Source organism: Aspergillus campestris, assembly GCF_002847485.1.
Source record: "Aspergillus campestris IBT 28561 chromosome Unknown P168scaffold_4, whole genome shotgun sequence".
NCBI classification, from domain to species: domain Eukaryota; kingdom Fungi; phylum Ascomycota; class Eurotiomycetes; order Eurotiales; family Aspergillaceae; genus Aspergillus; species Aspergillus campestris.
In genome coordinates this window covers 1,428,021-1,441,929 of record NW_020194339.1, presented here as the reverse complement: position 1 = coordinate 1,441,929, position 13,909 = coordinate 1,428,021, and the positions used below count along the sequence as shown (strand labels likewise).

The 13,909-nt window shown below is 55.6% G+C and overlaps 5 protein-coding genes across 5 annotated transcripts; 1 reads left to right on the top strand and 4 right to left on the bottom strand.

Annotated features, from left to right (window-relative positions):
- Positions 1-106: 106 nt before the first annotated feature.
- On the bottom strand, positions 107-3,603 carry P168DRAFT_250719 (PH domain protein). The gene is made up of 3 exons (XM_024834230.1): positions 3,379-3,603; positions 790-3,330; positions 107-722 (listed from the first exon to the last, which is right to left on the bottom strand). Exons 1-3 carry the CDS (start codon positions 3,496-3,498, stop codon positions 144-146), a joined length of 3,240 nt encoding a protein of 1,079 aa, XP_024694409.1. The 5' UTR covers positions 3,499-3,603; the 3' UTR covers positions 107-143.
- A 556-nt stretch (positions 3,604-4,159) lies between these two features.
- P168DRAFT_266563 (GLTP domain-containing protein) lies at positions 4,160-5,154 on the top strand. The gene is made up of 4 exons (XM_024834981.1): positions 4,160-4,400; positions 4,460-4,518; positions 4,581-4,699; positions 4,814-5,154. The coding sequence occupies exons 1-4, from the start codon at positions 4,277-4,279 to the stop codon at positions 5,106-5,108; spliced, it is 597 nt and encodes a 198-aa protein (XP_024694408.1). The 5' UTR covers positions 4,160-4,276; the 3' UTR covers positions 5,109-5,154.
- A 198-nt stretch (positions 5,155-5,352) lies between these two features.
- On the bottom strand, positions 5,353-7,618 carry P168DRAFT_326123 (CorA family magnesium transporter). Its single transcript, XM_024841088.1, has 3 exons — positions 6,935-7,618; positions 6,235-6,863; positions 5,353-6,166 (listed from the first exon to the last, which is right to left on the bottom strand). The coding sequence occupies exons 1-3, from the start codon at positions 7,544-7,546 to the stop codon at positions 5,632-5,634; spliced, it is 1,776 nt and encodes a 591-aa protein (XP_024694407.1). The 5' UTR covers positions 7,547-7,618; the 3' UTR covers positions 5,353-5,631.
- A 145-nt stretch (positions 7,619-7,763) lies between these two features.
- Positions 7,764-9,088, bottom strand: P168DRAFT_310002 (3,4-dihydroxy-2-butanone-4-phosphate synthase RIB3). Its single transcript, XM_024839361.1, has 3 exons — positions 8,650-9,088; positions 8,436-8,553; positions 7,764-8,358 (listed from the first exon to the last, which is right to left on the bottom strand). The coding sequence occupies exons 1-3, from the start codon at positions 8,711-8,713 to the stop codon at positions 7,842-7,844; spliced, it is 699 nt and encodes a 232-aa protein (XP_024694406.1). The 5' UTR covers positions 8,714-9,088; the 3' UTR covers positions 7,764-7,841.
- A 335-nt stretch (positions 9,089-9,423) lies between these two features.
- P168DRAFT_326121 (mannose-ethanolamine phosphotransferase GPI13) lies at positions 9,424-13,209 on the bottom strand. Its single transcript, XM_024841087.1, has 2 exons — positions 12,760-13,209; positions 9,424-12,661 (listed from the first exon to the last, which is right to left on the bottom strand). The coding sequence occupies exons 1-2, from the start codon at positions 13,008-13,010 to the stop codon at positions 9,688-9,690; spliced, it is 3,225 nt and encodes a 1,074-aa protein (XP_024694405.1). The 5' UTR covers positions 13,011-13,209; the 3' UTR covers positions 9,424-9,687.
- Positions 13,210-13,909: the final 700 nt, after the last annotated feature.

Here is a 13,909-nt window from a genome sequence, read left to right as displayed (position 1 = left end):
TATATTATTGTTGGAATGTATTATATACTATTATGATGAATATGACAGACTATGGTACAATATGCGTGCTATAAAGAGGGTATCGGCAGCAGCCAAGACACAAAAACCAAGAACCAACTAAGAGAGAAGAACGAAGAAAGAAACTAAGATACACCTCTTCTAGCCGACGGCGTCACAACCCGAATATCCTCGGGCTTCTCCTCCTGCAACCGATCAATCTCAGACGCAATACTCAAAACCCACCTATCCTTGTCCACCCGACTCCTCGCCTTAAACACAGCCGTGCGGCCATGCACACCCAGCCTCGAAACCTGCTTCAGCGTCTGCCTCCTCTGACCCTCCTGACCCAACTCGTGCGCGCGGAAAAGATTCTTCCGCAGCGGCTGCCACACGACGAAGGTGATGGCCGTGTCCTCGTCGCTGCTGGTGTACATGTCTGTGGAGAGGTAGACGCGGGGCAGGGCGTGGTGCTGGCCCGGGTGGTTGCTGTCGAAGGTTTGGTTCGCGTAGAGGAGGTCGTCTTCTGTCAGGATGCCGGAGTAGATGTAGCAGTCGTTGAGGTCGAGGGTGGTTTCGAGGTGCGTGTGCGTGTGGGGTACGTTGACGCCGTTGCGCTTGCGCAGCGCGCTGCGGAAGATGAGCAGTTTGCCGTCAGTGAGGACTACGTCGCATTGTTTGAAGGTCGAGTGGCGGCGGGGTTTGCGGTAGAGTTGGCCGGACATCTGGCGTTGGTGAGCATGAGGTTCGATATGGAGGTGGGGTTCATGGGGAGGGAGGGGAGGGACATACCTTGATGGCTCGACATCCTGCTAGCGAGCACATGTTGTGCAGCAGCGGCGAGGCCAGCGCCTTCTTGACTTCCCATTTACACGCGTACTGCCCCACCATCGACTCCAGCTCCTCGTCGATGCCCAGAAGCTCTAGATTCCGCTGGCGGATGGACTTGAGCTCTGTCGAGTCCGCCGCGGACCGCAGCTTCCAGTACCGCACCAAGGCATCAAGACGCGTGATCCATTCGTCCTTGGTGACATCGTTGTACGCCTGTAATCGGACGACGAGCCCGTTGTCCAGACGCAGTTCGAACGTGCGGTCGTCGTCGAACTCCCGGGTGTCACCGTCGTCGCGCTGCGAGTCCTGCGCGTCCGGGTGGAACGCGACGTCGGGGCCTGCGCCGACGTTCGGGTCCGCGGGGCAGCTGTCGCGTTGAACGGGACGCACTTCTTCCACCTGGCGTAGGTCGATGAAGCCGTCGGAGCGGGAGATGTTGTGGAGGTTCCTGCGCAGCTGGACGACTGCCTCTGTGTCGTGTCTCTTGATGTGTTCTTCGTTGCCGCTGGACAACCATTCGATGCCCCCCTCGTGAAGCGGGAACGGGTCAACGTGGTAACACAAGGGAGAAGCACTCATGATGTCCTGCGTCGACGGGATGTTGGACTCGTGTTCGCAAATCCGGGGAGGCGACGGCGGGAGTGCCCTCGTCGGCCGGCAGAAGAAAAGGTAGTGGTCCTGACAGAAAAAGTACAGGCGTTTGTAAAACATCTTGTTCCGGCGTTGGTGCACGCCTCGCTGGGAGGTCAGGCGGATCAAGAACCCTTCTACCGGCTCGGGCTCATCCTGCCTTTCGTTGTTGGCTACGATATGGGTGCGATAGTGTTGGCGGGGCCGGAGCTCCAGTTCGTGGGATGTCTGCATCGCCATGGTACCGTACATCTTTTGCTCGTTGATTCCAAAGACCCATTCTAACCGGTCGTAGCGCTTCCAGGCTAGTCCCATCTTCTCGGTCTTGGACCACTGTTTTAGGACGTCGGCCCATTCCGATTCCTTGGAGAGCATTTCCATGCATCCGTGGATAATCGACGCGGCCGCGAATCGTTCGCGCGCCGCGGACCGGGTCAGGACGCGGTCCTCGTCATCTGAGCGATTGGCGTTAGCACCTACGTCGATTTGCTCGAATGGATTCTGAAAGACCAAGGCCACGCCAAGGTCCGGCACATTGATCGCCAGCGAGGAAGGCCGACGCCAACCCAACGCCTGGCGGAGAAAGGTGGACCATTCGGCCGCATGCGCCGACGACTTGGGTCGTATGATGAAGATCTTGGTTCCATACTTGGACGGTCTCCAGATCACGATGGTCTTGTCCAGCGACGAATACAGATTGACGCTGACCGTCTTGCGGTCGAGCAGGACCTCGTAGTAGGGTGAGATGCGCGCGCCCTTCTTCTGGATATCGGGGATGACGCGGGTTTTGTACATCTGGAGACAGAACCGCGCCGAGGGATCCGAGGATCTCCGGCAGACGACCAGGAATTCGCGCCACCGGTCCACGACCCTGGTCTCCATGCGCTGGCTGTGATTCTCCATGTAGTCGTCCGGTAGTTCGCGCGGACTCTCCTCGACCCGGGCCAGCATATGCTCCGCCTTGATGATTTCGCCGCCCTTGTTACGTCGCCGATGCGGCAGATTGTCCGCGACAGCATCGTGCGTTCTGGATATCCGCGAACGGGCTCTTTCCTTCTTATTCCACAAATTGTCGTCTATTCCGGTTCTCGAGGCCTTCTGTGCCAGCCAGATGGCGGTATTGTACACGGTCCCGCGCCGGCTGGATGCGCCTGGCGCATTCGGGTCGGTTCCGTCCGGGGTCTCTCCAGGTTCGCTGGGTATGGGTGGGGTGGGATGTGAATCTGTCGCTTTACCTTTGCCCTTGAGCGGCGGTGGTCGGCTTAGCAAAGGGGTGATCGACGTTTCGCTGGTATTGATTATGGGGGTTGACTGACTGGCCTCATACTGACTGGTTTCTTCCGAGGGGGATGGTCCCAGGTCCGTTCCACTGGAGCGTTGGAGGGTGGACACCCGGGTTTTACCTTGGCTCGGGGGTGGTTCCCGTGCGGTGTAGAAGGATTCCGAGTCACGCCTGGTGCTCTCCGGTTGTCCCTGGTCTCCGTGGTCCTGGGGAAGTGTGCTCTCTGGTTCCGCGACTCTCGTCGGGCCTCCATCGGTCTCCTCCACGGACGCTATCATGCGGAGGTCTCCAGACGGTCCGGATGTCTCTGCTCCATGATCGTCTTCCCGTTCCGTCTCATCGTCCTCGGATGAGGTCTCTGGGGAGGGAAAGTCCCCTGTGCCAGTTGAATAGCCGGGTCGCGGTTGATCGGAGCCGTCCGGGCGGGTCATGAGACCCGTGTCGGCGGAAAAGGTGGGAGCCTTGTGCTTCTTGAACTTGCCCCGGGTCTTGAACCATGATTTGCGGTGGTGTTGAAGCCAGCCTTTGGGGATGGGACCGATGAAGTATCGCCTGCTGGTTACGTGTACATGTTTGGCGGAGGCGTACCGCTGTTGCCCTGGTTAGTTTTGGGTTCTCTTTTGATTGGAAGGTCATACAAGTTTCTCTGCACTGTAGGAATCCGAGGCTAGGCCATGATAATGATGATCATGGAACCAGTCTTGCGTCTCGTCCTCCATGGTATTAGGGACATGTTGAACCGGGGGAGGAGTGCTCATGGCACTGTGGGGGGGAGATCAGGAACGAGGATAGAATGCATCCACGATACCATCAATCCGTATGTAAGTAGAAGGGAGAATAGACTATAGAGAAAGAGAGCGAGGAATGAAGGGATAGAGTAGAGGGATCGAGATGATTTGCGCGTCGGATGTAACCGATGACGTCGATCAACCGGTGTTTGCTCTGTTTGTATGGCTTGTATTGCTGCCTCAGGGGAAGGCTTGGCATGTTGTTTTATACAGAGTATTATGGAGTCTCCTGCAATATCCAATATATCAGGGACTATTGAATCAATATTCAAGGGTCTGCCGTATATGACAGGTTCCAAAGCATTGAGCCAGACGTGTCCAGATGTCACAGCGGTAGTCTGGTCCATTCCTTTATCCTCCAAGCAATGTAAATACCTTGATGGATACCGTAGGAGTATACTTCCGCTATAACGCCTCCGTACTCTGTACCAATTCCCAAATCTATATCATTGCTATCTCCGACTAGAGAATGTCAAACTAAAACGACCAAATGAGATGGGTCCAGAGCTGTCTCAATCCAGTTAAGGTCGAGTGGTGGGGAAGTTGCGTGGCCCGGCGGTGAACAGGAGTACCTCGTCCGCCCGCAATAAGAACAGGTATAGCGATGTACTCTTGTTTCATCTGCCCCTCTCTCTCTTCCTCTCTCTTTCTCCCCTTTTCTTCCCTCCACATCTATATATAAACCTCTCCGGATCTCTTACTCTTCCCCTTCTTCACCTCTTCCATTCTCTCTTATACCACCATCAAAATGTCTACCTGGTTCGACACCATCAAGCGCTCCTTCGACAGCGTCCCCATTGACGCCGCCAACGACAACGGCATCTCCACCACCGAGTTCCTCGAGGCCGCCGAGTCGTTGACCACTCTGTTCGGTACGACCTATCCACATAGGAGTAATCTCCTTCTAATGCTAATACACCCTCCCATACAGACGTCCTTGGCTCCGTCGCCTTCAACCCCGTCAAGAATGATCTTCTCGGCAACATCAAGGTCCGTCTACCCCGCGACCCCTCCTTCCATGACCTCAAGATCTAACCAATCTCCCACCACAGAAAGTGAGAGAGAGGCAGCAGGCTGCCCCCGCCGAGTCGGCCACTCTCCAATCCCTCGTCCTGAACGAGCTCAAGACCAAGAAGCACGTCGCTACCGAAGGTCTGGTCTGGCTGGTCCGGTACGTCTCCCAAATACACAACACACGATCTCTCCCACCAAACACCCCCCGTTCTTCCCCCTCCTATATAACCCCCTACATCTGAATATAAATATACTAACCAATATCATTTAGCGGCCTCGACTTCACCGCCCAATCCCTCCGCCACAACCTCGACCAGTCCTCCTCGGAACTCTCCGACTCCTTCCGCCAGGCCTACGGCAACACCCTCAAGCCGCACCACTCCTTCGTCATCAAGCCCATCTTCTCCGCCGCCATGTCCGCCACCCCCTACCGGAAGGATTTTTACGCCAAGCTGGGCAGCGACCAGGCCCAGGTTGAGGCCGCCCTCCGCAAGGAGGTCAACGCTCTGGAGGAGCGTGTTGCTATCCTGAAGGCTTTCCAGGAGCGGAAGGAGGCGAAGTGGTAGATTTACAGCCTGGGTAGAATTGAATTGAATTATACATATTTATAGCATTCTTAATGCGTTCTGTTTCTTGGGTGTATTCGTAGGAATAGTCGAGGTAATCGTGTGTTTATTTACACGGGGGTTCGGGACCCTTTCCCGGCTATACAACAATTTAAATCACCTATTTCAATTCCCACTCATTGAATCAATACATGAATATAAGATATAAGACAGATATAATATAATATACATATTTACATTGACCAGTATATCTACCTCTACTCTATCTAACCCAAAACAGAACCGAGGAAACCCCGCGCCAATGGCAAAAAAACAGGAGAACCAGAAAGGAATGAGAAGAGAGTGGATCCATCTACCTCCCTACACCAAACAAACGTCTATACATCACCCAGCCACCTAAAGCCAAAAGAGTGGAGTGGAGGGGAGGGGAGAATCATCACCGGTCGAACCAAATCCAAATGCACAGTCAATCCAGCATCACGTGCATGTAGTATGGTATTGGACAGGAATAGCATAAGCTCAATTAAGTCGACTCCTGGGAAGGAGAAGCAGCAGCAGCGGGTTTTACATCCGAGGACGAAGCGTTGCGCTTAGAAGCCGCTGCGTTCCTCGCGGCCGACGTGGCCGCCGCGCGCTGAGCAGCAGCAGCGCCATCCCGCAGACGTTTCAGACGCTCGCTGCGACCTTCACCGGGAAGGCTTCCCCAGACAGGCTCGATGGAGTCAGCGCGCCAGTTAGAGCGACGGCCGGCGTAGGTGCCTGTGCGGGTGGGCAGGTGGACCAGGGGGCTGGCGCCGGCGCCGGACTCGCCCCACATGCGGACGCGCTGGAGCTTGCGTAGTTTGGCGAGGCCGTAGAGGCAGACGACACCCGTGATGGCGAAGCAGGTGACGGAGACGGCGCCGAAGCCGAGGTCGGACTCTTCGATGAAGTTCTTCAAGTTCATGCCGTAGAGGGCGGAGAAGAGGGTTCCTGTTGCGAGGCCGAGGGTGCCGATGCTGAATTTGAGGTCGAGGAGCATGAGGGAGTTGCGGTTGGCGTCGAGGATGGCTTTGACGCTGTTCAATGATTTGTTAGTTTTACTCTTCCTTCTCGTTTATTGTTTTGGGTGTATGTAGGAACTTACACTTCCTCAGTGTTGCGGATACCTGTGACCAGGTTACCGCTGGACTGCACGATTTCATCGCACACCTTGTGATACGACTCGAGAAGCATCTCCACCTCCTGGTGATCATGCTCCGGGCGTTGAATGCCATGGGCGCTCTCACTCAGATACATCGCAGCCAGATCATCATCCGCCTCAAGGAGATCCTCAATGGCGTCACGAACCAGCCGTGCCTTCTGCTCAAAGGTACCCAGACGCTTAGAGTAGATAAGGAGATGGCGCAGCTGCTCCCGATCAATGTCTTCCTCGAGAGCGCGAAGTACCCGCACGACGGGTTCCTTGACGCCGTTGAATTCCTCCTCCAGACCCGTGGTCACGCTAATCATGATGGCTTCCAGCGCGCGGAACTCGTACGGGAGGACACCGTCGCCCTGCGACTGCTTCTGCCGCAGCTTTCCCTCAAGGTCGTACACGAATAGCGACTGCATGTAGGAGTCGGTGGAACCGTAGGCGTCGAACACCAGGACGCGGTCGGACTTGATCAGGACGCGCAGATGCAAGAGGTTGATGAGGATGGCGCTCGGGCGCACCAAGATGTGCGGGAGGGTGGATGAGTCGATTTTGCGTAGATCTCGGGGAAGAAGGCCGTACTATATATGGTTCGTGAGTTAGCATAGCGTTCACCTCGCATCAAACAGTCCAGCAATAGAGAGAGACAAACCTTAGCAATCAACTCCGTCTTCTTAAACTCCCCATTAACCAGTGTAACATCCCCATTAGAATCAAACTCCGTACACCTCAACCGCAACTCATTCGACGCCTTCGCAGCCAATGACCGCCTGAAATTCAAATGTCCCTCCCGCTCATCATTCAACAACGGGCCGGCGCCCGCGCCATGCTCAAGTTTCGCATTCGCCGCCTCCTTATTCCGTCTGAAGTCGAGCAGCCTGCGCAGAAACGGACGACTTTTGGTAGACGACGCCCGCGAGGGGGCTAGCAACGACTGCGCAGCGTACGACGGGTTCTGGCCAAACGCCGCTCGGCATCGGGATGCGGATGCGCCGCCGCGACTTCGGGGCGAGAATCTCGGGATGGGGAAAAAGCTGGCTTCTAGCGATGGCCGACACGGGGCTGCACCGCTATCCCTCCATGTCGATGAGGGAGTCCATGCGTCGTGAGCGGCTGATACCGGACGTGATGACGGCGGCGGCTGCGCTCTCCGGGGTGGCCGTGCACAGGAGACACTCGGCGTGAAGAACGAGGGAGACTCGGTCTGGGAGCGGAGATAGCGGAGGAGAGATGTCGAGGGGACGGATGGTTTCGGGGACAGCATTTCTGTCTTTGACCGGGTCAGAAACAGCGCTGGTCTTGATTATTGCTCCCCGTGTGTCTTCAGTTAGCTAACATGGGCTGATTTGGTTGATAGGGTTGATTTTCTTCTACTTTGGATTATTTTTTTCCGCGGACAGAGAGCGGATCAACCATGTTCCGGTGTATTATATCGCCTCCTTACAGATCTTGTAGATATTATAGATATTGTTGAGTCAAGCCCAAGCGCCGTATATAATAAAGTAATCTAGTAGATCTATCTAAATCGTCTGACAATATAAGTTGCGACCAATCTAAAATCAATGCGACCCATTCGCCGCGCCCTTCTCCATCCGCTCCACATAGTCCACCAGATCCTCAATCGTACACACCTTGATCCCCCATTTCTTCCCAAACTGCAAGCACGCATCGCGTCGCATCATGTCATTGTTACCACCGATCTCAGGAACTCCAGGAACCAGCTCACCATCCTCAACCAGCTCCGCGATCACACCCACCGGCGCCTTCCCGGCCAGCCGGCAAAACTCAACCGCAGCCTCGGTGTGTCCGCGGCGCACGCGCACACCGCCGTCCTTAGCCTGCAGCGGGATGATATGGCCGGGGCGTCGGAAGTCGTCGACGCGGGCAGTCGGGGAAGCCAGCGTTCGGCAGGCGAGGGCGCGGTCATGTGCGGAGATACCGGTCGTGACGGAGTCGTCGCTGGAGTCGATAGATATCGTGTAGGCGGTGCCCTTGGGGTCGGCGTTTTCGACGACCATTTGGGGGAGGGCGAGGCGGCGGGCGATGTCGGCGGTGATGGGGGCGCAAATCAGGCCACTGTGTACCAGAGAGAGTTAGTAAGAACGCGATCCTCCAGTGTAGTTTAGTTTCTAGGGAAAGAAGAAGGGGCCTACCTGGTAAAGCGAACGAGGAACGCCATCTGGGCGTCTGTGACCGACTCGGCCGCGATAATCAGATCCCCCTCATTTTCCCGGTCCTGCGAGTCGAGAGCGATGATGAATTCGCCATTCTCTGCGTGTCGCATGTGTTAGCCCTTCTCTTTCCACCAACGATAACCCCCACACTGCGACGAAGACGAGAGGCAGAAAGTAACAGGGATTAACTAACTAAAAGCAGCAACAGTATCTTCGATCGAATCGAATCGCAAACTCGGTTCCGTCGAGGCAGGCATTATTATGACTCGACTGGCAATATGCGGGGCAGATAGCGTAGCGGGGTGTGTAAAATGACACAATGCGAATTGTCCTCTAGAACAATTGAAACCGAATCCGAGACTCTGGAATTATGTATTGCACAGTGTCGCGATCACTCCACACAGTATATGTAAAGGAGTCTTCTAAAGAAACTCTGATTAGGGGGGCGGAGGTTGATCGGTGCAAAGCGGGGAGGACCGGAGGTGGCGATCGCAGTTAGGTTTGGAGGGGGCGATGTCAATTGACAGTGACTGCGACAATTGAGGTGACGGTATTATATACTCTCAAAAATAGAATGAAATCAATTCAACGCAGTGGAAAGAAATCAATGGATGTCAATGCCAGAGAGGAAGTATGTGGAAGAAGAAGAAAGGATCAGTCATGGTTTTGTCAGAAGCCGTGATGGCCTTACCAATAACGCTGCCGAGGCCGAATCGCTTGCGGGCCGAGCACGTACGGGGGTCGCATGTTGATCCACGGATGGTCGCTAACTGGTTGTGATGGCCTATATGGTGGGGAGATTGACAGTCTTGAAACACCCTTTTCTTCTATTTTGTAGGTAGAATGGTTGTCGGACTATTCTGATACAACTCATGCTTCATTACGGTTTTGTCTTCTCTAAGTGGATAATGTTTGAACTTTTTTTTTGCATTTTGTATGATATAAACAAAGCACCTCGTAACAGGACACGAGTATTGATATGCAAGAAAAAAAAGAATACTAATAAATAAATAAGATAAAATGTGATGAAAGAACGAGGGAATCCCACGACAGTGCCTAGTAGAAGGGCAACATTTCAGTCGTGGAGTGACCGACCCAACAGGGTAGATACTCGGTCAATGGATGGTCGTCGGACCGACCCTACAACAGACGAAGGGAGGGGACCGGCAACTCAACTCGAATGACGGAGTCGGAAGTGTTGGTGAAGGAGTCAAGCAGCTAGGAGGACACTCTACCACCCAAAAATATCACCCACGCTCAAAACACTATACCGCACCCCGGCAACAGAGAACAACACCAGCACGACATCAACAACCCCCAGCAGAGCAGCGCCCATCATGAACCGGGGGTTAAAGATGCGGTACAGCATGAGGTGCCGACGGAGATGACCAGCCCACATCGTTGTCGCGAGGTTAACGGTCGCAAAGTAGAGCAGGTATGTACAGGCCGCCTGGACGACATCAGAGAGGATCTTAATTGTCGGGCTCTTAGCCTTGGCGGACTGCGAACCCGTCTGGTCGCTCAGCTGGAGGGGTCGTTTCCAGAGGACGGTGAGCGGGACGGCGACAGTGGTCAAAATCTGGGGGCCGAAGGTGTTGAGCGTTACCAAGATGGGGGACCATGGGTATTGGACGGTGGAGAGAGGGATGAAGGCGGATTCCCATTGGATGCTGCTGAGGACGGCCTGGTGGCCGGTCTTAAAGTAGTGGAAAGAGCCCAGGAGGGCTAGGACGACGGGCCCGATGGATGAGTTTGTGGACACTAGGGCGTTCGTGTCGAGGATTTCGAGCAACGACAGGATCTGCCAGAGCAGCAGGCCGATGGCGCCCTGGCCCATTGGCTTCTGCATGAGGATTATGGCGAGACAGAAGTTGATGACCAGGAGGAAGGACCGTGTTCCGTAGACGTTGCCGAACCCGAGGATGGTGACGGTTGTGCGGCCAGGTTGCTGCGTGGAGGTCGGAGATTTGCTCTTGGCCTCAGGCTCGGAGTCACCTTTGTTGACGTCGATGCTGACGCACGGCTTGGAGTATATATACCCAGTCATGCCAGCCGCAAAGGCCAACGCGAGCACCAGCTGAGAGACGAACACGCGGATCGTCTTCAGGGTTTCCTTGCTCACTGGCAGCCATTCGCCATCGTCGGCGCCCTCCAGCATCCAGAAGACGGACGTGAGGACCAGCCCGACCCGGAAGCCATATCCGATCCAAAGCGTGGCGATCCCCTCGTAGGACTTGGACCCAGCATAGAAGCCCTTGACCACGGTGGGGAGGACGAGCGCGACGATGAAAGGAATCGCAAGCTGCCACGGGGCCGAGGTCGACGAAGTGGCGCTGGCATAGTACGTCGAGCGGCAGAACGGCATCTGTTCTTCACGACAGAGACGCGAGAACGAAGCGATGCGTCCGAGAATGATGAAGAGGATCGAGTGGTAGACTCCTAGCACGCGGTCCGCGGTCGACTTCTGCCGCATGGAGGAGATACCCGCGACGGCGCCGAAGGTGGAGAGGAAGAACAGAAGGATGTCGTCTTCCCAGATCGTGTACGAGTTGGAGGCAAAGCCGATGGACTGGCTGACAGTGAACACCAACGCAAGCCAGCCCCATAGGGAGTTGGGGAGCGGCAGTGTCAAGCGCGATGGGGTGCCGAAGATCGCGAACGAAGCGGCGACGATGCTCCCCGAAGCAGCAATCAAGGCGGATGCTTCCACTGCCGGCATGTCCAGCACCTTAGTGACGGCGAGCAAGACACCAGCCACGGCGCCCACGCCAGAGCCGATTCCAGCGGAGGAAAGCAGGGGCGCGGTAAGCTCCGTGCGGTCCGCCTTCATGCCTCGCGCATAGAACACCAGCAAGGCTACTCCCCCGACGAGAACTGCAACACCCTGCAGCATGCTCGGAATATCAAATTTCGCCCACAGCCCACGGCAGATATCCAAGGTGCTGCGCTCGTACTCTCGATACAACTGGTAGGCAGCCGCCACATTTGACTTTCCACCCTTTGCCAGAGTGTTTTCGGCCGCCTCCCAGAGCCCCAGCGACTTGTATTCTTGTCCCTCGTCCGCACCGTGGCTCAGAGCATACGCGTGCTGGTATCTCTTGATCTGAGCCGCGGTCAACCGGTTAACGGTCATCAAGTTCTTCCAGTCGTTTCCGCTACGGCCCGCGAAGGCCTCATCGATCGGCGCGCCCAGGTTGTTGAACGGAATCGGCATTCCAAGCAGCAGCGACAGGGTCGGGACCAGATCGATCTGAGGGACAAATCGATCGCGGGCAAAGCGGGGCGGCACCACCGCTTCGGTGCTGGTGCGGCCGAATATACCCTTCTTCGAGTACATCCATAACGCTGCCTCGACTTCGTCGCTGGATTCGCCGCCATGGTCCCCCTTCGAGTCCATGCCGTGGTCGCCCATCACGACCAACAGAGTATCGTCGTCGATCTTGGCGATGAGTTCTCTGATGACTTGGTCCATCTGCCGGAGCTTTGCACCCATCGCGACGTGGTTGGGGCCATAGCGATGGCCCGCATGGTCAACACCCAAGTAGTGGCCGAAGATGACGTCCCATTTGGTCGAGTTTTCGCGGCTCAGGAGGGGAAACAGGTTCTCTGTCACGCCGTTATCGACAGTGTGCAGATCCCAGACGTTGAACGAGTCGAACGCCCGGGTGAGATTGGCATCGAAGTAGCCGGGGAAGAGCGCGTGCCAGGTATCATCCCCCAGCTGGACCAGAGTCTTCCCCGCGGCGCGGAGCTGAGCGACGAGGTTGTCCTCGTCGATCGCGGTCCCCGCAAAGTTGGAACCCGCGTCGACAAAAGTCGGCAGCGTTCCGCTTGTCAAACCCTTGAGCCGTTGGAGGGTTGTGGTGGGGGGGTCCGCGATGAAGGGGAGCAAGAAGGCGTTCTCCGGCGTATTGACGGCGGTTTCGTACAGGACGGGGATGTTGTCGTGGAACAGATGCGCCATTTCACTCTCTGAACTGGGTGCGAAGGGCACCGTAAAATCGTATCTCAGAGCATCGATGATCACCACCACAGCCTTGTCGAATGTCTTGGGATGCCAACACCCTTGGTCCGCACCGCGCGTAGCGGACTGCGCCGATGGGTCGGCATACGGTAGCACCTCACAAGACGATTTATTGTCCAGCACCATGCGCGTCAACAGAAACCCTTTCGTAAAGAAAAATATCCCAACCACGTGTAGAAACCTATATTCATCCCCACGAGTCAGTAGAAAAAATTAAAAATAAATAAAAATAGAAACATTCGTCCGCAAGGACACGTGGTGGAGGGAGCGCAATCTCACAAAATCCATCCGAGTACCCCCATCAACCCAAAGTGTTTAGATTTAAAATCGCGTTCCATCCCATTCATGAAATCTTCCTGTTTGAGACTTCCTTTCCCAGTCTGGGGTTGCATCCCCGGCGGGATTTTCGAACCCGGCGCCCTCCGCGGAACGGTCGGGTCGGCGGTTCGCGACAACGGCGATCGAGAGGACGACAAGCCATTGAGATCCGGGCTCGCGAGGCCTGGCCCCGAATCGAATGGAGAAGCCATCGCAGGTGTATCCTTTTTTCCCTCCGAAAGGTTGATGTGATCGCGCGAGAAAATTGGTCGTGGTGAGGGGCCCACCAGCGCAACGCGGCGCTCTTAGGGTCACGTCGCAAAGACTGATTGACACCGGGGTCGTAGAACGCGAGCGTTCAGGTTCAAGCGCACTGGGGGGTCAACAAGAGACTCATCGAAAGGGCCGAATTGCGTGCGGTGCGGGGCTGCTCCAAAGTGGACAACGTTTCCAAATTCCGTTTTCCGTTGGTTTTCTCGGTATGAGTTTATTTTTCCTTTCAGGAGCTGTGGGACTGGGGGGTGGTGGAGGGTGCTCCTTAATGGGAAACTGGGGGTTCAAACCGGACACATATTTCACAATTGCATCCAGGTGAACACGATGGCGATGGGGAGGAAGTACTCCGCGGGAGGACGACTAAACGTGTACTTCTCCAAGCGGGATGCTAGGAAGAAAGAAAGAAGCAGAAGCAGCTAACTAAGGAGTACCGATAGAAACCCCCCAAAAACCCTCCGGGCTCTCCGTGACGTCGGCGCGTTCGGCAGCTAAGGTGCGAATTTGCCCGCTGTTATTGGCCCAGACGGTGTCGGAATTTCCAGAAACCCTGCCGAGTGTGGAGCCTTTGCCGATCTGGGAGGGAAAAGTGTCTGTGGACTTGGCGCTATGCAGCAATAGGTCGTGGATGGGGTGGAGAACAGGAGGGCTCACGCGGTGGTAATTGACCCTGAGAGAGAGTCGATCAATTGACACAGACTGTCCTGCAGACCGCATTGAACCTGCAGTGGATTCGGTGTCGAGTCGCTATTCGTGTCACGTGATATACCATATCCAGTATCCATGGACTGGGATTCTCTCAATGGAATATAGGGGATGGGAATACAACGGTCATCAA